Source organism: Pinus tabuliformis, chromosome 2_2, assembly GCF_031772625.1.
Source record: "Pinus tabuliformis cultivar Carrire ecotype Pingquan chromosome 2_2, CPIR1, whole genome shotgun sequence".
Lineage (NCBI taxonomy): Eukaryota > Viridiplantae > Streptophyta > Pinopsida > Pinales > Pinaceae > Pinus > Pinus tabuliformis.
Window position 1 is genome coordinate 766790666 of NC_142300.1, and position 24394 is coordinate 766815059.

The following is a 24394-nucleotide window of genomic DNA, read 5'->3' on the forward strand; positions in this document are numbered from 1 at the left end:
AATAGACATGACTGTTGAGCTTCTGAGCCTACATAAGTTTGTTGACCGACCTTGACAATTTGTCCATAATCAAAATAAATTCATAACTTCATTTGTACATGTCAGAATCGGATGATCTCTAGATCAATCCTACACATCCCGGAGAGAGGAATCCAAGAAAAATAACAACTGCCATAAATATGATGATGTTAAAATTGGAAACTAGGGCCAAACTCCATGTGGGTCATCTTATGTATGGCAACTGATGTTTTTCTTGGATCCCTCTCATTGAGAGGTGTAGGATTGATCTAAAGATCATCCGATTCCGATAAGTATTCATGGAGATATGAATTTATTTGTGTTATGGGACAATTCATCAAGGTCGGCCAGCAACCAAATTGCCCCCTCTCATCCTCAAAGTAGCACTATAAATAAAGGTGACTTTCAGGTCATTTCACGCACCTCTTGTGATCTCTTCCTCTCCACTTGTCGCTGGGTTTTGGTGGGAGGAGAGATCTCAAGATGATACGCTTCCCTAGAAGAAGCCCTAGACCCTAATGCAGTCATGGAGGAGACACAGGTTCTTATATGTTGTCAAGGAGAAGCCCTAGATGTGGAGCTGAAAAGGTTTTCTAAGGAGACCTACGCTGCCCTAAATTACAATTCATAAAGCCAGCCTTAACGCTGGTATGAAGAAGCCACTTGGTGCCCTAATACGTCATCTAATATGTAGCAACAAGAGACACCTAAAATGTAGTCATGAACACAGCTAAATGGAGATCCACAAAAGCCCTAACCGCAGTCCTAGAACACAGCTCTAACGCTGCCCTAAATGCGGTCATGGAATCACAACAAGGATTGGGCAAAAATGCAGGTCTATGACTAACATTTAGACGTTGATTTAGGAGGGTCATATTATGCCCTAGCCGCAGCAAAAAGAGACAACATGAGGACAGCATGGTGGGCCTAGATTAGAGGCCAAGTTGCTGTGGGGATGCGGGCTGGTTTGAGGGCTGTTTGAGGGTGCAAACAGGGCCAAGAATAGGGTTGTCTCAAAGGAACAAGGAGCTGGAGATTAGGCCGAGTTAAGGAGGCTGCGTAGGAGCTGTGTGTAGGGCTGTTAGGCCAAGTATCTACAAGAGCCTAATCAAGGTTGTTTGGACAACGATCAAGTTACATTGGCATTGCTAAGTGCTAGGCCGCAGGCCATAGCACCACAGCAAGCAACCTTGGTATCTTAGGATGAACGTTGTAATGCATAGTACAGCAGTATGAAAGATACAACTCTGTGAGACTCTGTGAAGGTGCAGCATGAGGGATAATAAGCATGTAATGGGACAGCATGCTTATACATAGGACAACTGCAATGACACTAGGACAGCTGCAAGTAGGACAACAAGCTTATACATAGGACAGCTGAAATGACGCTAGGATAGCTGCAAGTAGGACATCAAGCTTATACATAGGACAGCTGCAATGACGCTAGGACAGTTGCAAGTAGGACATCAAGCTTATACATAGGACAACTGCAATGACACTAGGACAGCTGCAAGTTTGATGACACATGGGACAGCTACAACATGGGATAGCGGCAAGCATGAAGAATCATGGACAGCGACAACATGGTAAAGCATGGACAGTAGCAAGTATAGTGCAACAAGTACTTTGGGACAGTAGTAAGCATGGTGCAACAATGGCACTATGTACAATAGTGCTAAACACTGGGACAGTAGCAGCATGAGGTCCAGCATTGTGATGATGGGTGCAACATGGTGCAGCACGGTGAGGTGTAGCATGATGACGAGATGCAACAAATTGATAGGTGAAGGAGTCACCTTGGAGAATCAGTTGAAGCAACATGTCTTCAACTGATCTCATGTATCAGCTTCTTAGAGATGATCTTCTAGATAAGTCAAAGTGTTGACTTCTAATGTAAATGTACTCTCTCTCTCTCTGCTAACTATTGAAGAACATATAAGAATAATTGATGAAGGGTTTCCCCACATTGGGGTTTGTCCCTGGCTAGCACCACATCTTGTGTCCTCTTGTCTTGGCTTGTCTTCTGCGATTTATATTTATGTTCTATCTGTAGTTTACTTTAATGCTGATCTAATTGCTAATCTAGAAAAGATATTGAGCTAACTGTGAAAATTGAAATAAATTGCTCTAGCATATAACATACCTAAAATTAACATAGTAGCGGAGCTGAGGTGAAGACAATGCCCAAGCAAGAGTGAAAGAGCAATCACCGAAGAGAGTTGGGAATGGACAAAATGATCAATGGATTCCTCATCCCTCTTCAAACTCACCAAGGGTGAAGTCGAAGCAAACAACATTATCAGAATAGCGCAGTGGAAGCTTCTGATGACCTAAAGATCACTTCAATGGGAAGTCCGGATCTAAGGGTGGATGGAAAGGCAGATGCCTTGGGTGTAATAAGTTCGGCCATTATGCAAAGGAGTGTCCGAATGGCAGGGACACATCACTTGATGATGATAACAATCATTCCAGGGACATCTTCAATGATTAGAGGAATGACAAGTAATGCAGGTCATCAAGAAAATGGCCGACTCTTCAGAGAAAGCAAGGAACCCCAGGTATGAAGAATCAAATGTTGTTTCTGATAAGATAAAGAAGTGTTATCTTGTATTGACCCTTCATATTCTTTGGGAATCTGGCTTATTGATTCTAGTGCTTCAAGGCACTCCATTGGATAGAAGTGTGCTCTCTCGAATTTGGTAAGAGATGGAAACAGTCATGGGATTATACTTGGAGTCGATGCCACCTATCACGAAAAGGGTGTAGGAAATGTTACCCCTCAATTGAATGAGGGTAACTCGATTCATTTACAGAATCTCTTTTATGTACCTGATCACAAGAAGAACCTGGTGTCCATTTCGGCAATGGAAGTCAAAGGTTTCAGGGTGGCATTCATCGATGGAAAGGTACGTGTTTGAAAATAGAATTTTCAAAGATGCTTTTTCTCATGAGTTCAGGGTTGGCAATTTGTATCAAGTTGCAGGATGGTCCATTGGGGATCATGTCAATTGACATATCTTATCTATAACACTGGAGGTCTACTTATTATGGGGCCCTACTTGATGTGAGTCAGATGGTGACAGGGATGCCTGAATTCAAGAAAAGCATGAAGGTACATGTCCAAGACGTACCAAAGGAAACTCTTACAAGGAGACCATTCCCCTCATGTAACAAGTCCACAGGTTTGGAACAACCTGAGGAGTTTGAGATTCATGATCAAGAATCTCATGTATACAGGTGGAAGAAAGCCCTCTATGGCTTGAAGCAAAACACCCCAGGCGTAGTATGAGAGGATTGATAGCTGTCTGATGAAGCTGAGATTCACTAGGAGTGAAGCCGATCCAAACCATTGCTTGAAGGTTGTGGATGATAGACCTCTCATACCGGCACCTTCTAAGGACGACCTCCGACAGGTGTAGACCCTCTCATTTGCAGAAGAGGGAGTTGGATTCCGGATGTGGAATGGTAAATTGCAAGCCCGTGACTACCTCAAGGATCTTAACTTTCAGAAGTTATATGGTGATGATGCCGGACCAGATTTGGGAAATGCCTCTGAGTTTCATAAACTCATTTGCATTGATTTTCTTGGTGAACTTCCATCTGGATATATGTTTTTCAGTTAGCATGGTGAGCTCATATTTGGTTGAGCCTTACTGGATTGGTGCCAAGAATATTTTGAGATATCTTCGTGGCACAATCTCTCATGGATTGAGATATACTGCCGGAAATATGAAGCTGCATGATTATTCAAATGCTGACTGGGCAGGCAGTGTGGAGGATCAGTAGAGCATTTCTTAGTGCTAGTTCTCTTTGGATTTTGCTTCGATATCATGGATGAGCAGGAAACGGAAATCGGTTGCTATAAGCACCGCCGAGACCGAATACATAGCTACGACTATGATCTCGTGTGAAGCTGCCTGGTTGTGAAAACTCTTCAGTGAGCTGTTTGTACACATGATGAAAACCACCGTGGTCCTCTGTGACAACCAGGGGGGATTCGATTATTGAGGAATCCTGTATTCAATGATTGCTCCAGTAGATAGACATCAGATACTACCTTATCTGAGATATGGTAAGTCGATGAGCGAGGAGGCTCCATCGCATTGAGACTGATGTACAGGTTGCAGACATTTTTGACGAAGCCCCTGGGAAAGGTCAAATTCTTGACTTTCCGAGAACAACTCGGTCTTGTTCAGAGACCCTCTTATGAGAGTCATGTATGATGCACACATTGAGCTCTGGGAGCTCCAGGGGGGCGCAGGGTACTTCTTGGAGCGACATACGACCACAGGGTGACTCACCCTCCCCTGGTGGTGCGCTATGTACAGGATGATTAGTTCTCCTGTGGGTCGGGATGATTAGTTCTCCTGTGGCGACTGTGAAACAGGATGATTAGTTCTCTTGTGGGCTGGGATGATTAGTTCTCCCGTGACGACTATGGGATAGGATGATTAGTTCTCCTGTCGAGGCATCCTACCCATGCAGTCTGGGACCCATGGGAAGTACCTCTCATCTGATCAATGAGTAGGGAAATGGGGTTAGGGACCATTGTATCTACCATACTCCCTATGCTAGGATGACCTCCATTGATCTGGGATCAATGAAACTGATCTGGGATAAGTATGAGTGGTTTGAGACATTCTCTTGTGATATTGATCTGGGATCAATGAAACTGACTTCGGATCAGTAAGAGTGGTATGGCACACTCTCCTCATATGATACTGACTTCGGGTCAGTAGAGAATGGTATGAGACATTCTTGATCAATTCTTCTTCTTCATGGTTCAGCAGAGCAGAGCAGTGCAGGGCACTGATGGCAGAGATAGTACAGTCGGACAGATGGATCAGTGGATGGAGTTCTCCCTAGTTGAGAGGGAGTGTTAAAATTGGCAACTAGGGCCAAACTCCATGTGGGTCATCTTATTTATGGCAGCTGATATTTTTCTTGGATCCCTCCCGTCGAGAGGTGTAGGATTGATCTAAAGATCATTCGATTCCGATAAGTATTCATGGAGATATGAATTTATTTGTGTTATGGGACAATTCGTCAAGGTCGGCCAGCAACCAAATTGCTCCCTCTCATCCTCAACGTAGCACTATAAATAAAGGTGACTTTCAAGTCATTTCACACACCTCTTGTGATCTCTTCCTCTCCACTCTTCTTTGGGTTTTAGTGGGAGGAGAGATCTCTAGATGATTCGCTGCCTTAGAAGAAGCCTTAGACCCTAATGCAGTGATGGAGGAGACACAGCTTCTTATATGCTGTCAAGGAGAAGCCCTAGACGTGGCGCTGAAAAGGTTTTCTAAGGAGACCTACGCTACCCTAAATTATAGTCCATAAAGCCAGCCTTAACGCTAGTATGGAGAAGCCACTTGATGCCCTAATACGTCCTCTAATATGCAGCAAGAAGAGACACCTAAAACACAGTCATGAACATAGCTAAATGGAGATCCACAAAAGCCCTAACCGCAGTCCTAGAACACAGCTCTAACGCTGCCCTAAATGTGGTCATGGAATCACAGCAAGGATTGGGAAAAAACGCAGGTCTATGACTAACATCTAGATGCTGATTTAGGAGGGTCATGTTATGCCCTAGCCGCAACAAAAAGAGACAGCGTGAGGACAGCGTGGTGGGCCTAGATTAGAGGCCAAGTTTCTATGGGGATGCAGGTTGGTTTGAGGGCTATTTGAGGGTGCAAACAGGCCCAAGAACAGGGTTGTCTCAAAGGAACAAGGAGCTGGAGATTAGGCCGAGTTAAGGAGGATGCGTAGGAGCTGTGTGTAGGGCTGTTAGGCCAAGTATCTACAAGAGCCTAATCAAGGTTGTTTGGATAGCAATCAAGTTACATTGGCATTGCTAAGTGCTAGGCCGCAGGGCATAGCACCACAGCAAACAAACCTTGGTATCTTAGGATGAACGTTGTAATGCATAGTACAGCAGTATGAAAGATATAGCTCTGTGAGACTCGGTGAAGGTGTAGCACGAGGGACGGTAAGCATGTAATGAGACAACAAGCTTATACATAGGACAACTACAATGACATTAGGACAGCAAGCTTATACATAGGACAGCTGCAAGTAGGACATCAAGCTTATACATAGGACAACTGCAAGTTTGATGACACATGGGATAGCTGCAACATGGGACAATTGCAAGCATGAAGAATCATGGACAGTAGCATGGTAAAGCATGGTCAACAGCAAGTATAGTGTAGCAAGTACTTTGGGACAGCCGTAAGCATGGTGCAGCATTGGAACTATGTACAGCAGTGCTAAACACTGGGACAGCAACAGCATGACGTCCAACATTGTGATGATGGGTGCAGCATGGTGCAGCACGGTGAGGTGCAGCGTGATGACGAGATGCAGCAAATTGATAGGTGAAGGAGTCACTTTGGAGAATCAGTTGAAGCAGCGTGCCTTCAACTGATCTCATGTATCATCTTCTTACAGATGATCTTCTATATAAGTCAAAGTGTTGACTTCTGATGTAAATGTACTATCTCTCTCTCTCTCTCTCCGCTGAACTATTGAAGAACATATAAGAAGAATTGATCAAGGGTTTCCCCACATTGGGGTTTGTCCCTGGCTAGCGCCACATCTTGTGTCCTCTTGTCTTGGCTTGTCTTCTGCGATTTATATTTATGTTCTATCTGCGGTTTACTTTAATGCTGATCTGATTGCTAATCTGGGAAGGATATTGAGCTAACTGTGAAAATTGAAATAAATTGCTCTAGCACAGAACATACCTAAAATTAACAGATGACCCATGTGGAGTTTGGCCCTAGTTGCCAATTTTAACACTTTATGACATTGTGTGATTTATTATTGTATATCAACCAAACTCTAACTTATAGCAGCCTTATCTTTGTCCCAGGCATAAGAGTATTTGAACCCTAGTGTAGAACATCTAGGCCTTGCCAATATTCTATCCAATATTCATTATCTCTTATTCATTACCTTTAGCCATAGTATTAGAATATACTTTAGGTGATCCAGGGAAGCCTCTCTTGTGGTTGAATACCACTAAAGAGTAGGAGAAAGGTTGTTGAGGTGACAGGGGCAATCTTTTCTCTTGTTTCCATAGGGTTTGGCCCCGCCCAGTGAGGCTTTGCACTAGGCCTGTTAGATTTTGTGGCAACAAGTCCTCCATGTAAGTGGATAAGTGCCCCCATGTTATCCAGAGTGTAATGCTGTGCTCCTAAATGCCCAATGGTCCTCCCTCAAATAGGTTGTCCTCCCAAGCAACTAAACCCTACTTGTGCACCTCATGAAGATTGTCACCATGCCACATAGGTCTCCAACCTCCTAAGAAGTGTACCACATAAGCATGAAGTCAAGGTATAACAATCCATGAGTAAACTATCTCTAATGTGTATGTTAATTATGGTACAACCAAGAGTTGTCCACATGCTATGCACCCCACATCACATGAAGCACCCCCAAGCATGGTGTAAACAGTTTCATTGTAACCTTAGAAGCGAACCAATATGCCTTTCCCCTTCAGAAGCTTTGTCTCCATATCTTGAGAACTATGTAGTAGTCTTTTTGTATGTTTTTCTTTTTTCTTCTTTGGTTTTTACTTGGAGAAGATCATGCACACCAAAACATAAACATAGGTTGGAGAAGCATCATGTGAGCCCATTTGAGGAACCAAACTCTTAATAACTCAAATACATCTATATACCATGATCATGATCCGATGTGTGTGATATTGCCTATATTGCCCGCCTATTTATACGTATTCTTAGTCATTACTTATGTAGATTGTTACATCAAAATCTAGTATCTTAGTTCAAAGCCTCACTAGGTGACTTAGACAAAGTGCAACAATGGGAGTGTCACCACTATGACCTCAGCAACTACTCACCTCGTTTTATTGGACACAGTTCCACTCAAGGAAGGCTTTCCTAGTAGATCTTGGGAATCAAATTAACTAATTAACTTAAGCTAAGTGCCCTCTAAGGGTTTTACAATGATTTTCCACCAAAGCATAAAGACAAGAATTTAGGGTTTAAGGTTTATTTGTGGGTAATTTCCAGATTTGAGTTCAAAGGTTCTAATGGCTCTTCTAAAGGCTTAGGTGAACCAATAGAGGCTTATGATTTCCAAACACACACACAAGAAATTATGCTTAGCTATTATGAACTAGCTTAAAAAATTAGAATTTGCAACAATATAACAATTTATGACAGCAACACATTTCACCCTGGAAACTGTGATAATAGAGGGCAAAGATAAAGGGTAAACAAGAGACTAAATTACAACAAATTTTAGTGGTTAAAGAGGCATATAACCTTGATGTCAACCCTAATTAATGGATGGAAAATGCACATAAATTGTAACTTTTACTTATCCAATGCATTCCAAAGAATTCTTCACCATATGACTACAACATCCAAGTCAATAAATATTGAAAATATATTATTTTTTTTATAAAACTGTAATTATTTCCTTAATTTCCATGTGTTTTTAGAGCATGTATTTGCTAGCATTTGGAACAAATATCTTCATTTGTGTTTGCAATGGTTGATCTCGTATATTTCTTACCATATTCCAGCTTTGATGCCTATAACTTTTTATTGGGCTTGAATAGAGTGTGATATATGACTTAACGGAAACTACCTGGTTCACTTTCAAATATACTAAATATTGGAAGCAGTAAAACAGCTTGAATACAGTTTTCTTCCACAATTGCTACATGTAGGTTGATAGTTCTAAACAAAATATGCTGTCTATTACGAATATATTCTTTGATTGGATTTTTTTTTGACAGAATTTGAGTTGTGCTGCTTGATCTCCTGAAATACCGATCTGTTGTCTGTAGTATGTACAACACTATCTGAATTTGTAGCGAGTAATAAAAGGTATACTGCCATTTCCTGAATGACCAAAAGACAAAAAACGTCTTTTTTCTTGTCCATGAAGGTAGTGTCAGTAACATTCATGGATGGTGGTAAAGGATTCAATATCATTCCAAACAAAGTTAGATTTGGGGGCACGTTACGGAGCCTTACATCTGAAGGACTTGCTAAGCTAAAGAGAAGAATCAAAGAGGTAAGTTTCCTTTTGCAAGACAAGGCTATCTTTGCACTGATATGCGTACTAAATGTTATAATTTTTAGAAAACCATTTGATGGATAAGAATATGAAGGACAAAATAACCTACTAATACAATTGGTTTTGTGAAGATTATAGAGAAGCAGGCTGCTGTAAATGGGTGCTCAGGATTTATTGATTTTAGAGAAGATCTACGCCCTGAATATCCTCCCACTGTCAATGACAAAAAGCTGTATAATCATGTGAAAATGGTTGGACAAATTTTGCTTGGGGTACATAATGTCAAGAATGGAGATCCGATAATGGGAGCGGAAGATTTTGCGTTTTATACACACACAATACCAGGTGCCTTTTTGATGATTGGAGTGAGAAATGAGAGCATTGGCTCAATCCATTCACTTCATTCACCTCATTTTTTCTTAGATGAAGAAGTGCTTCCTGTTGGAGCGGCTTTACATGCGACAATTGCAAAAATGTATTTGGACCATGGCAGACCCTTGAGTACAGAGTAGATAAGAACCAATTGTTTTCATTTTCTTAGTTAGGCTGCTGCTCGATAAAAAGTTAATGAACTTCCAACAAAACAAACATTTTCAAGTTTTATCACTTTTTAGTATGACAGAAGCACTCGACATTACAGAAGCAATTTCACCTCATCATTGTTACATCAGCTTAAGAGTAGTGAAGAGAGTAGATGACAACCAATCATATTCATTTTCTTAGTCAAGCTGCTGCTCAAAAAAATATTGGAGGTGAGAGAACTTCCAACAAAACAAAACATTTTCAAGTTTGATCATTTTTTAGTGTGACTGAAGCACTTTAACATCATCGTTATTACATCAGCTTAAGAGTGGTTGCACAAGATTCCTCTGCTCACTTATGCAAGGAGAGTTAGCATGCTCTCTCTGGCTCTGAGTTTTTGGGATAATATCAACAGGTGCCTCCCCTTCACATCGTCAGTGAGGAGACTCTGGATATCAACACACACTCCTTTGAGACATACCCAAAGAGAACTGATATACGATATGTCTTCTTTCACAAAAGGAGGGCTAGCATACTGACTTTGGTTATAATATCTAACACTAGAACAATGTGTTTATTGTTATTGTCATGGTATTTAGTGTCTTTACATGTGGACTTTGGTTATCATTTCGACACTTAAATAATATGGGTTTAATGTTAATTTTATGGTATATCAGGTAGACATTAGGAGAGATTGCATTGATTTTGGTTATAATATAATATTTAAATAATATGTTTAATGTTAGTATGATATCTGAAGGTTGATTGAGAGAGGAGGCAAAATAATTTATAGTCATAGAGGTAAATTCTAAAACACTATGACATAGATGTATTTGATTGTTGTTTTATATATACACATTCACACGATACATCTCTCTTTTTTGTTGTTGTAAGCTTCGTAAATATATTTCTATTACTGATAACTGAAATTACATTGATAGCTTCTTATCGCCCAAAAACCCTCTGGGATCCCATATTCCCAATATTGGAGACAAAGTTCACCATTCCTATCAGTACCAACCTTAGATTCCAGAGTGAACTTCCCAGATTGTTCAAAAACTTACAAAAATGATCAAGCTAGGTAGACAAGGCTTGTTTAAAGATATAATGAGCATGGTTGTGCCCATTGCCCATAAATAGTTACATGCATAAGTTTGTTTAGAGTAAACCAGACAAAAAACCAGTGTTGGAAAATGGCATACTAAGAAACCATGGAAACGATACAAGCACAAAAAAAAGTAGGCGTAACTTGTTTGCAAAAGGAGATGCTAAAACCATGAGAAGTTGTTAATCTGATATGACAACCCGAGAGAGGGAGTTGGAGTTGCCATGGGACGAAATCTCTGTTGGAACGTTGATGACTGTTGGTGCTTCAGGCTGTATATCAGATCCAAAGTCCGATTCAGACACCACGAAGCACTCTACTCATGTTAATTTGGCCACGATGTCATCTAGATTGTATTTAATATCCCAGAGAATACGTTTAATTTCCTCCTATCCTGCAAATAACTGATAATTGTCGACTTGCTTATCGTGGATGACCATGTGAAGCAAGGTTTCTAGCTGACAGTGCACAACTATTGAGTGAAGGAAATGGAGCCTCCTCTTTCTAACTTTTATACCACTGAATTCATAGTCAGAAAAGTATAACCGATCCCCAAACTCCCTTGCTTCTAAGTGAAGAATTTCATTCCTCACTTTAGGGGGAACGAAGTCAAAGTGATAGGCCACTGAGTTCCAACCAAAGAGACATCGACAACAAGAGAATGATGTGCCTGAAGCGCCACCTCGATGGTTGGGTATACGTTGTCTGGGTGCCATGTAATGGAAGGGGATATGAGTATCGATGAGTGAAGGAGGGACGAACAGGAGACTACAGTGCGCCACCTCGATGGTTGGGTATACGTTGTCTGGGTGCCATGTAATGGAAGGGGATATGAGTATCGATGAGTGAAGGAGGGACGAACAAGAGACTACAGTGGACAACACACAATATTACAAACGCGTGGAGACTGAGAAGAATTAGGGTGCTTCCAACCATAGGAAGGAAGAGTGACCTGAAATTCTGGAGAGAGTATAACCCAAAATAGTAAAACTGCAAAGGAAAGTCACAGATTGGAGCCAAGAAACTCACATTGGCTTGTGCCAAAACCCGACCCGTGAGATTGTCAAAACTAGATCGAAAATGTACCCAAATACCAGACACCATATACCAATACAGGACAACTGAATGAAATACTCACAGAGTTAGTAATTTGGGGTGATGTGGTGGGTAGCACAACGACCAACTCAAAAGAGGGACCCGTCGCTGTGTTGTGAAGAAACAAAACAAAGAACATGGACACCTACAAGGACCAGATAGATTGCCAAAGAGAAATGACATAGATAAACCAATAGATTGACGACGAGAAAGAAATCGTGAAGCTGGGAAATACATAGATAAACCTTCCTTGAAAGTGTTGATCTCCCTCCTTGGTAACCAGGAGCATAACTACAGTTGGAAATCTTCCACTTTCCCTCGAACAATGCTGAAAATTTGCCAACTTGAGACAAGGCCCATATGGTTATGAAGGGGAAACAACGTGAGAGGATCGAACAGGTAAGAGAGAAGACCTAAATGATAAAAAACCAAAGAAGGAAAAGTCTGTGTCTTGGCACGCATGTTAGAAACAACATTAAAAGCCCAAATCATGTGCTCCTAGGCGCGGTGTGCCTTGCTTATGACAAAGTCTCGACACTTTGTAAGAAGTCTTTCCTGGTATGAAGCCATAACAAACTGTGATGGCCAGAAACAACAAATAAGGAGAATGTTATACTAAGACCCCTCTACCACCAAATGCCCACATTTAAAACGATTTGATGAGGGTAGGTGAGTTTGTAATTGAGGGTTGTGTGAACGCCACATTGGGATGTGCTCGAGATAGGTGGAGAGCTTGGCTCTCATCCCCATGTCCACCTTCACCTTCACCTTTGTCGTTTCAAGCATGCCAATCAAGTTAATCGTCGCGCCGAAGAACCTTAATGCCACCCCCATCGGGGACACACAATACATATCATAAAGGAGCAGGGGAAGACTAAGCAAAAAAACATAAACCTAAGGTGGGGAATGTCTTATAATTCATTTTCTCTTACAATTGTTAGTATGTGAAATTATTCACAAGACATAATTGATAGCAATATTAAATAAAACAATTTACAAGAGGATTATTGTGAAACACAATCCCATAATAGAGATATGTCGTAGATGCAAAAGCTTGTGATGTTAGAGAAGTTGAAGAATGCTTGTGACGACAGAGAAGAAAGTGTGTGTGGGTCTCTTATATTTACAAATAATAGTTTCAAATGTCAAAATATTTTATTTAAGTTTGGAACCTTGACATTCTAAGTGTAGAAGAAATCTCTTAAATGTATTAAAGACTCTCATGTACATAATTGCTACATAAAAGTCATCATTTGATTATTCACATTTGGTAAGAAGAATGATTGCAAACTAACAATTGCACACTAACATTGCAATAAAGATGCCATTTATAACTCTATTGCATTAGTAGAGATGCAAGTGTGGATGTTCTTTAGGAACATTGTAGCTTGTAGGGAGTTTCGATAATTAAAGGAAGGTTCGACATGACATCCATGAGATTCATAGAATACCAATAATCAACTTCTTGCATATAATTAGGGAATAAATAGATGCACATCCTGTAGACAACCAGGGAACAAAAATAATTTCATGCAATATTGTGTCTCCACCCATTTCTGTTTGGATGTGGTTATGTGTAACTCGTACTTGGTATTGATGTCATCTTAGAAAAAATGCATATGCAAATGTATGCAATTGTGTAAAAATATTCTTAGTGAGTGTCAAAGGCAAAGATCCTACTAATGAATGTGTAAGCTACATATGGATGATGATATAAGGCCTAGGTGAGGCTTGTGATGTGCTCTAATAAAATTAAGAAACTTAGCATGGAATGGCCAACGGGAACACAATAACGAATGACGAGCTAGCATGAGGTGAAGGGATAGAGAGAAAATGGTTCTGGTGTGGCATGGCTTTCTCTTATTGACTTGACATTATGACCCCTTTGAGAATATAACTTAATTTTAGAAAAAAAAATCCTTTCTAAATTGATATTATATCTCAATCTAGGAAAATGACACCTAGCCATCCATGACTTATTTTTGGAGAAAGAAATCCTTTCTAAATTTATATTATGTTAATTTAGGGCTTTATAGTTCTCTGCAATAGATAATTGCATTTTTAATCTTTTTCAACAATTTATAAATTAGATTCACCCCATATCATCATAAGCAGTTATATAGAGAAAACATTAACATCAACAATGTAGTGGAACAGTAAGGAACATTAGAAGGCATACACAATAGAGACCAAGATTTAGGTCAGAGATGAGGGAAAAACCCCACAGGGGGGAAAATCCAAAAATCAATTCTTCTTCTTTAGATATTTATCAAATGTTCAACTAAGATACAAAGTACAAATATAATGAGACATAAGTCTTTCATCATCAATCACATAAGGCCTCCTAGGGCCAACCTTGGATCATACATGATCTTGATAAGATGGTCGCAGACAAGTTAATGAAGGAGGCATTCACAAGACCTATGCTAGGGTTGCCTCCAAACCACTGTAGGTAGCATAAAGCTCTATTATGATCATATCATTGTCATCACAATCATGAATGTCATTGTCTTGAATCACTGTCATAAGAACAAGTTTGACTGCCATACATTAATGTCATATCACTCCCATAGATTAATGTCATAAGGGTTGCCATACATTTATGTCATATCACAACCATATATCACTGTCATACATCATTGTCACACATTATTGTCATGAGAACATAGTCACACATCAGTTGTCAGAAGAAACTACCACACATCATAATCCTAAGGTCAAGAGTAGTCAACCATGCATCATTATCATTAGCTCATGTCATGGTCATATCAAGCACTCTCTTCACATAAGGTCTTGCTCTCCATTCTTAAGCTATTTCGACACGAAATATAGGACTAACCCTTAGGGTCAAAACATCATTGAAAGAGCCTTAAACTAGGGCATACAATCAATTATTATACAACCTTGAACAACCCTCTACATCATTTGGCTTACATCAACATGAAAGACAACATACCTCTATTTAAGGGTGTCATTATCTGCCTCTATACTCGACCATGTGCATGCTTCAACTCTAAGGTTTTTGGCCCCTGGTTAGGTCACCTAACAGCTCACGACTTGGCCTTGAAACCTCCTTAAAATCTACGCTCTTCCTTTGCTACAAGACCCTTTCATCTACTATGTCCTTCAAGGAATTTTGACCCTCATTTAAAGGTTTGTTTCATGATAATAAGACCTCAGGTCTGCACACAATTAGGGCTCGACCCTCTTATAAAATGTATTGAAATTTCAACCCAGTTACCATGAGAAAAACACTCCAAAATATGCACAGAAATCATCTCCCTTACATGGCCAACATTTTCCCTAACTGGATCCTTTATTCATGTTTCGACCCTCCTAATAGTTGTATATTAGAGCACGGATTTGGAAACCATAGACAACCATTTCCTTTAGGATGAAAACCCTTTACTCATAGGCCATAAACCACAGATCCAAGTGATGTCCAATAGCCCTACCTTCAACTTGTACCAAGGCACAGAAACAAGACCAAAACTTGCCCTTATCTTCTCTCCAATTTGTCTTCTTTAGGCTTGTGATACCTCAAATGATTGTATTTGGATGCTGCGTTTTCTATGTATCAAATGAGGCACATGGAGGTATAATATATAGGCATTTGTTAGGGTGAGGGGGTGCTTGAGGAGCTGACCTGAACTTGTGCTAACGAGATCCTTCATTTTGGTGAGGTCGACCCTTTTAATTTGCTCATAAGCGTCTTGATGTTGAAGCCCAAATAAATTATGTCACATCAAATAATGAGAGTGCCAAGCTGATTTAAACACATCAATAATAAATTTTCTTTTATCCAACTTGAATTTTCTCTTGGGGAAATATGGTTTCTTTTTGGGGTAGTTGGGCTTCTTTTGGGGTAATTGGATTTCTCCTGGGGAAATTCATCCCAAAACTGCCCCAAATTTTAACATATTATACTTCAAGCTAGGAGAATGACACCTTGCCATCCATGTAGAAGAGGTTCTTAAGAGGAGGACACTTAGCTTCCAATCGTAGTGAGACATAAAAGGGTAAATTTCAATGGAGAAGGGATTCTCTCAGTTTTATATATTAGTCACTTTGGCTCCTATCTTTGGGATGGTTTTGCATGAGGTTGGAATGTAATGGTTTACAAAGATGAAAGTTGGAGAAGACCTTAGCCTATGTCATTCCATGGTCCCAACTTAAATCTTATTGGAGAGTGCTTATGGTAGGAAGAAAGACATTCCCCAATATCCATTCAATGCAGTTAATCTTCGGTGACAAATAAGTGCAATTTTTTTTATTCTTGTGTTTGATTTTATTTATTTATTCTAAATATATAAAGCACTACTTTACTCTTTAATTAAAACTTGAGCTAAATGGTATAATTATTTTGAACCTCTAATAAAGTGATTAAAATGAATATGTTGAATTCATGGATTCATTCTCATCAGTTACAAATATAATTAGAGTTAAAAATAATTGTGTTCATTAATTACACCATCTCCTTGATAAGGTTGAAGTTGGGTACATCACAGGGAAAAGGTGTTCAAGAATAAGTTGTAAACTAGATGCCACCAACTATAACATGATTTAACTAGGGTGAATGATGTTAAACAAATGTGGAGCAAAGGATTGTCCTTGCTTTGGTACCTAAATGTTCATAAGAAAATCACGAGTGTTGTCACTTGAATCATCTTCTAAATGTTCATTTGTAATTAGGATTAGCTTCATAAAGGAAACTAAAGATTAAAATCCTAAAAGGCAAGTGTTACAAAGGTAGAGTGGGAGGAAGATCGTGAAAGTGGAGGTATAATGATTGACAATTCAAATGAAACCACAACAAGCACATGAGTGTATACCAAGGGAATATAGGGGTTTTTGACCCATGAATGTATGACTAATCATGACACTTAAATCTATATTTGGAAGCAATAGCACATTAAATTAATATCTTAAACCCAACATTTAATTTTTTTAATATGTTTTGAATTTCCATATGGATGCATTGTTGTAGAATCCCACGACAACATTGCAATGACTTTTCCATTCCATAAGTTAAATATTATTTTTGTGCCTTATTGTAGCTTTAAGTTACATATTATTTATAATGAAGAATTTGATTTAACAATGATTATATTCCTTCTAAGTTATAATTTTTTTAATATTTTGTAGTCTCAAAATATGTTTTGTTAAAACTTTGGATTTGAATCAAGAAAATATTAATGTTTTGTTCACACAATATGAATGAATGTTTCGGTTAAACAGTGAGTTTGAAGTCTAGTTGTTGAATCTATGGCATTGTGTTGGTCTCACTAATTGATAAAGATTCGTGGGCAATAGATATTTTGATGATTACGAACCCAATTAGTATGTGAGACTAGATAGTGAGTTTAATCCCAAAGGACATGGGTGATGAGATTCACGAATGAAGAGAAGGATAACCGTGAGTGTTCAACGATATTTGTGTTGTTGAGGGTAGTGGTTACTACTAGGAAACATAGTCTATATGGAGAGGTCTTGGAATAAGGGAACTTTAGGAGGAGATTCTTAGTTTGAATGGTTGCATAGGCGAGCCTATGGTCAATGACATGGTATATACTTTTAATATGAATGTGATAGTAATATGGAGCACTGGAGATGCTTGATATGGATGGTTTTATATGGGTTTCAATGGAATTTGGAGCATAAACACAAGGGTGGCCATAAGTTATGCATGGTGGAGCAATATGGACAAATGCTTAACTTGTTTAGATTAAATTTTCCTTTGACACAAGGATCCGTATAGGTGATGGAAACTTAAGTTTGGTTATGTGTGTCAAAAAAAGAGAGAAGCATCATATAGTTTGTGTTGTAGTGCTTTATTGGTAAAAGTCATTTACGAATTAAAGGAGGGTAATTAATATGTTATTTTTTGTGTTGGCACAAATGTATTGATATAATATCACTACACAAACAATGGGTGTTTAATGTTAATGTTATGAAGTGTGAACAAAATGTAAGTGTAAATATTAAGTGGTTAAACATTGTAACCTCACAGGGGTGATATAAATTTGTGATGTGAGACATTTTACACAACCGATATATTACTTATAAAATTATTTTATTCTATCTTCATCTTTATTTTCATTTTTGTATGACCACACCTTAGTGAATTCTATACAAATATCAAATATTTCTTAGAGGTTACACTTGTAATTTGTATGCTTTGTTATTCTCTAAAATGTATATTTTTTGTTGGCTAGGGTGAAATATGTATTTGTTTCAGGAAAAGTTGTTTGACACTATGTCATTTCCATAGCAAAGAGATGCATGTTAGTTTAGTCACATCCTAGTTACTTGACTTTTGCACCTTTGGAATTGTCATTGAATACAACTCCAAAATTGTACTTGAAAACAATTTAGGGCCAAAAATTTATTTTAGTGCTTTTGTTCGACACTACTTGCTTAATAATTTTAGGTTTAATAAAAACCACATTACACCGATTTCTAAGCCTAGTTCAATGTGGTTGATCTTTTATTTATAAGCTATAATGGAGAACCAACCACCCAACTAATTCATCCTCAAATGAAGAGTGCGGTCTTTATATGTTTTGGTAGGATGCTCAAATGCATCCGTCAGTCATCTATTAGGGCCCTATGCTAACCTCCATGCTTACAAGTACTTAGGAGTTAGTGAATAAATGTATGATGCCATTTTTTTTAAAGAAGGCCCACTAGGTAGTTGGTGTGTCATTATTCAAAGTAAAAGGGTTATATTTATCAAATAACACTCACTAGGTGGTTGGTTCTTCTTAATAATGAGAACACAAGTGGTTAGGGTTTTGGTTACGAGAAACTATTTATGGAGGATGGAAACTATGTAATGTTTTGTTGAGTATTCTCATTATATTGAAGCTCTACTTATTTGGAGGTTTCCCCCTTAAAAAGGGCAATATAAAGGTTAATAATATGTAGGTTATACGCTCTTGATCTTTCTATTTTACTTTATGTACTTTATATTTCTTTTGATGTTTCTCTTAATTCAATTTTTTTGCTATATAAGTACATTATAAGTTGGATTCAATCTCTTTCTTATGTTAACATGCCACCACATTTTATAATTTATTATTCTTTTATTTTTTATGCTAGATATGTGTTCAACATTTTCAAATAGAGTTATTTGTCATTCATAAGGTAAAATTGCAAATGGAAAGCATGCACATAATGTGAGGTCACCTAGTTGGATTCTCTTACATACCTTTATTGGCACTTGGCAACTAGTATTGCATTAGATAGAATTTGCTCAAGGATTTAATGTTCTACATATCCTTGAGTATATTGTAAGTTGGCTAGGCATACCTAAAACCACCTATATGAAAGGCCTTCAATTGTTTATTGTTGTAGTACCTCGAGCACAACATTTGGGGAGATCACTCTAACTTGTGTACAAATGATACATGTAGTAACACTAAGAGTATGGCTTATCCTCCATAGTTAGAGCCATGAAAGTATTACCAAGTACTATTGTTGGAAACCCTCAAGTATATTAGAGAGCTATAACACTTAGCACTTATTTACTCTTAGGACCCTACCAAACCTTTTCCTTTGCAAAATGAACTATGAAATCCTTGCATCATTGCAAATATCAGGGATTTGACAATTTCATCAATATAATAATCTTTAGTGCAACAAGTTGCATGCTTAGATCATTTTGGGGGCTTATCTAACAAAATCCATGCAAGAAACTTTTTGTGTTGGTGTAGCTCTTCGGTAACCCTCTTAGTGAACCTGAGTATTCCTATGATTGCATTAAGAATGGATAACATACTTAGCAACTTGGAAGACAAAATAAACAAGCTTTTAGAATTGGAAGAAAAACTAGATAAGCTCGTTATCCTTTAAAACATCCACTATGACCTCCACAACCATATGTCCTTCAAAAGATACATTGATAGTCAATAGAATATGTAGGATGATCAAATTGCATTGATGGATCACTAGGAATTTTTAGCAAGAAGTGGTTGTTACAATGGGCCTCACTTTCATGATAATCAAGGCCATATGGTGCACATTTTTTTTAAGATCGATATGAATAAGTTTGATGTCTCAAATCCCGTAGGATGGGTGTGACAAATAGAGCAATATTTTTATCTCCAAGGTATTGATGATGAACAATTGAAACTCCATGTGGGAATGCTATATATGAATAGGGAGTGTTGATAATGGTTAAAATGGCTCAAGGAGGCATATGTTGGGTACCTCACATCTATGCTTGATTTGACATTGATACCTATTTCTCAGGATGTTGACCACCCTATGAAAAACCAACAAAGTGGAAGATTGATCCATAAATTGTTGTGGATATTCCACCGTACTATTTGTCACAACAAATTTGATAAAATTGTGATTAAAATCTAAAATTTAGCATATAAGGGTTAATTTTCCCTAGATTTATGGATTCACTAATTATTGTGTTATGATTATCCATTCAATAGATTAAATATACAAAAAATAGAAAAAAAAAATATTAAAACTCACAAACCACAAATTAACACAAGACATAACCTAGGAAAACCTTTCAAGAGAAAACCCAGTTGGACGGTGTGTTCATTCTACTTTCTTTCTCTGAATGGAAATGGATTTAGGTACAAAGAAATGAGACTTGTAGCCTATGGGCTGCTATAGTGCACAAACCCTCTTTGTTCTCTCTCTCTCTATCCACTCTCGGCTACTCTTCTTATCTATGGAACAAAATGCACTCGAATAAAATGGAACTTTGTTCCTCCTAGTGGTTGGTTATAACACGACTCGATAACCTAGTAGTGATTATGGTTGAATCCTTCAACTCATCACTAGTGTTACAATATTTACTTCTCTAGACTATTCTTCATCATTATCATGTCACTATCCCATTTTTCATGAATAATGGGGGTTGACGTGACATCCTCTTGAATTATGGTGATCAATTTCGATAGGTCAACTTCTGGGAGGCATAAATTATCATACAAACTTTGATTGAGGTGATTCTTGTGTTGTTGGAAAGGTATCAACATGTATATTATGAAATGTAGGCCCATAGGAAGGTTGGGACCATAAAATGTGTTCATTTAACACCTCAAAATGGATCCTAAAGTTTTTGACCCAAAATTTTCCAAACTAGGATTGCTAGTAGAAATGGTCTCGTGCACTAATTCCTCCACTTTTTCCACTCTGAAAGCATCAACATGGATAAAAAATAACATAATGATGCAATATACATCACACTTTCCCATTTTTGAAGGCTTTTGGTCCCCAAAAGGTACTACTAAAAGAGGTGAGGAAAATTTTCCTCCACCTTCTCTTGGGTGTACCATTTGGCTTTGTTTGGAAGTTGTCCTTTCAACCCAATCTACTAAAGGTTATGTTGAACTTGTCTTGTAGTTCTAGATCTCATCAAAAAAACTATATCCTCTGTCAACTCGTATTGAGCATTTTGTGTTGAATCCTATATAGAAGGTAGGACCTATTCCTCTTCCTGATCTAGCATTGAAGGCTCATATAGTTATAGATTCTCAAAGGCACCTTATTTCATAGCCTTCGTTTTCTTACTAGGACATTGCAGTCTCTCCTTGTTCAATTGTAACCATGATCTATCTCCCACCTTGAACGACTTCTCTATTGTGTGTTAATCATGCATGGGCTTGTATTTTTCCTATGACTTATGCGATGTCTCTTGTACATGTAGATGGATTTTCCTAATCTCCTCAACAATTTTTTATGCCCTTAAGACATCCCCTCCCTCACTCCTCATTGTTGCCCATATGTAATATGTAAAGGTGAAGGTGGTGGATATCCAAAACAAGTTTCAAATGGGGCTTACAGGTAGAAGTGTGGACTGCTATGTTATAAGAGTGTTGTATAGACACCAGATTTTCGTCCCAAGTCTGTGAATGCTTCTAATTGTAACCCCTCAAAGTATGCACCAAAGTCCTATTGACTACCTTTGTTTTCTCATATGTTTGTGGATACAATGTTGTAGGCCTCTTCAACTTTGTGTCTATTTTCTCCTACTATGTCAACCAAAATGCAACCTTGTGTTTATCTATGAATCGATGCTCCTCGGTATCGCAAAATGCACACAAACATGTCCAAAGAACAAGTTTGCTACTTCTTTTCTGCTAATGGTCTTTTTACAAGGAATTAGAACACACATCTTGTTGAACTTTTCAACTACCACAAATAGATAATCATGTCCCTTCTTGGTTGTTAGTATATCTCCCTCAAAGTCCATGCAAATGCTTTCTTGAAGACAAGTGGGTATAGGAAAGGGATGATATAGACCTTGTTTCCTGTTACTAGGCTTGCTGGTACAACAAAGCATGTGTTTTCTTATGAACTTAGCAACGTGTTCTTGCATTCTAGGCCAATACACATATCTCTAAAAGTTGGCCACTGTCTCCCCCACACTGAAGTGTCTAGCAACCTTGGACTTGTGAGCCTTTCTAATTAGCTACGATCACTGTTGATCTAAAGATGATCTGAGATTGTCATTGATGTCAACCCAAGCAGCACCAAGGATGACCCTGAACTTCCATGGCACATTGGGCATCATCATTCATGGTTTCTTGTCTCATAACCATTATAGAAATACTCTACTAAAAAATATCTTTCTATCGGTATATAGCTCTCCTCATAATTCCTCACGGTTTGTAAGTTATTCAAGGTTGAAGTTAGTAACCCCAATTAGTGGGATAAAACCCCACGGGGTTGCGGAATGGCATTTATCATTGATTTTGGTCATTGAATAATCAATAATTAATAAAATTTTAAGCTCCTAAAATCCCTCCAACATTCTCTATAGAAGCCCCTCTTAAATCTATAAAAAGAAATATCATATATCCTCCAAAAGTAACGATCATGGAATTTTCGCTATAACTTTATTTTGCGCAGTCTTAGATGCTGAAATTAAACCCCATTTGAGCCGAAATCCTAATGAACGTCGTGACCGAATTTCAGATCTTGGTTCGCTATATTTGCGGAGATATGATCTGTGGAAGTTAGGGTTTTTGGCGGCTCCCGAATTTCATCTCAAAGAGATGATATTGGGAAAATCATCATAACTCTCTCTCTGAGAAGCGGATTGGAATTTTGTAAAACGTGGAAGATAGTGCATGGAGTGTAGTTCTCTATGTATCAATTTCAGAGCCAAAGGAGGAAACAGTGACACGTGGCACGCCGTACAAGTTTTCTCTACTGAACTAGTCCATAATTAGGTCATTGTGAGAGATTGGGCATAACTTTGCCTTGAAGAATCCAAATTGGGTTAGACCTGTGGCATTGGAAAGAAGACTCAGAGGGCTACTACAGGACCGAAGATCACATATTGGGGATCTGAAATCACAGAGATACATCAGATTTAATATCGTGCTCCTAGAAGGCAAGAAAAAAACTAGATCAAGTGTTGTCAAGGGGTGCAAAGGACCAGACTTTCTAGGGCAGCAAAGAGAAAGGTGCAACAAAATGATGCAGCGGAGGTAAGCTCTAGGTAAGTATCTTTTGTTTATGCATGTTCATCTCTTAATTTCATTAGGTTATTTGTATTCTAATTTGTTGTTTTTGTTTAGCATTGACATATGCTTTGCAGGATGAGGTAAGTTTTGCTATTATCATGTCATGGGTATTTCCTTGAAGGATTTTTGCAGGTATTATATATTCATCAAGAGAAGACTCAATGCATAATCTAATGTTCTGAAGAGTGATAAAGGGTAGCATGACAAGAGCAGCAATCAAGGTGCAAAACAACAACAAAAAGTTCACCACATGAAGTCTTCAAGTGGGCAACACTGCATACAGTGATTGTAAAAGTATCATTTTGCAGAGTCATTGTAAAAGTTGTACAAGTGTCTATCTGCCAAGGGTTGAAGAGGCAGCGTCGGGAGGTCTAGGATCATCATTAGGTGGTTGTGTCATAGTTGGGGTTATGGTCTAGTGCGTCTTCTTCTTCTACATCACTCTATATCATTGTAAAGTGGATAATTTTCCCTGGTACGAGAGTCCATTCTTCTTTTATTCTTTTATAGGGTGATAGGGTCGTGCTAGGCTGGTGCATGAAGTCACCAATAGTTTCAAGCCTATAAAAGCTTCAAGGTGGTAGGGTGGTGCTAGGGTGAGTTGTAGCTCATTGGGTGTTGGGGCATCCGTTCAGTTGACTACTGAAGAATCTCCAGTGGGCGCTGGAAAAGAATGCTTTTCTAGATTCTAGGAAGTTGGAGCTTTCTTTTCAATTGGAGTTGAATATTAAAGGATTATTAGAAAAGCGTTAAGGCGGTTTTTGTCCCGGAGGGGGTTTCCACCTTAAAAACTATGTGCATTTGTGTTCCTTTTATTTACTACTATCATTGTACAAACACTGATAATAATTGAATATTAACTAATGCTCTGAAAGATTAATAATAATATTAATTGAAAGGAATATTGATTCACCTCCCCCCCTCTTAGTATTTCCAACAATTGGTATCAGAGCTTGGTTCATTCAATAACATTTTAACAACTAGAAGGAGATCATGGAACATACCAAGGATGGTGTACCTCTATTCAATGAAAATAATTATGCACTCTGGAAAGGAAGAATGGGGGTCTATCTCTTGGCACAAGGTTACGAAG

At 38.4% G+C, this 24394-nt stretch overlaps 1 protein-coding gene across 1 annotated transcript in view; it reads left to right on the forward strand.

The window, feature by feature from the left end:
• LOC149194943 (IAA-amino acid hydrolase ILR1-like 3) overlaps positions 1-10261 on the forward strand; it is a 225128-nt gene extending 214867 nt beyond the window's left edge. Inside the window, exons 4-5 of the mRNA XM_089405188.1 lie at positions 8947-9075; positions 9210-10261. Of these exons, the coding sequence (XP_089261314.1) occupies positions 8947-9075; positions 9210-9590 (510 nt within the window). The 3' untranslated portion in view covers positions 9591-10261. The remainder of the gene's footprint in view (positions 1-8946; positions 9076-9209) is intronic.
• The last annotated feature ends 14133 nt before the right edge of the window (positions 10262-24394 follow it).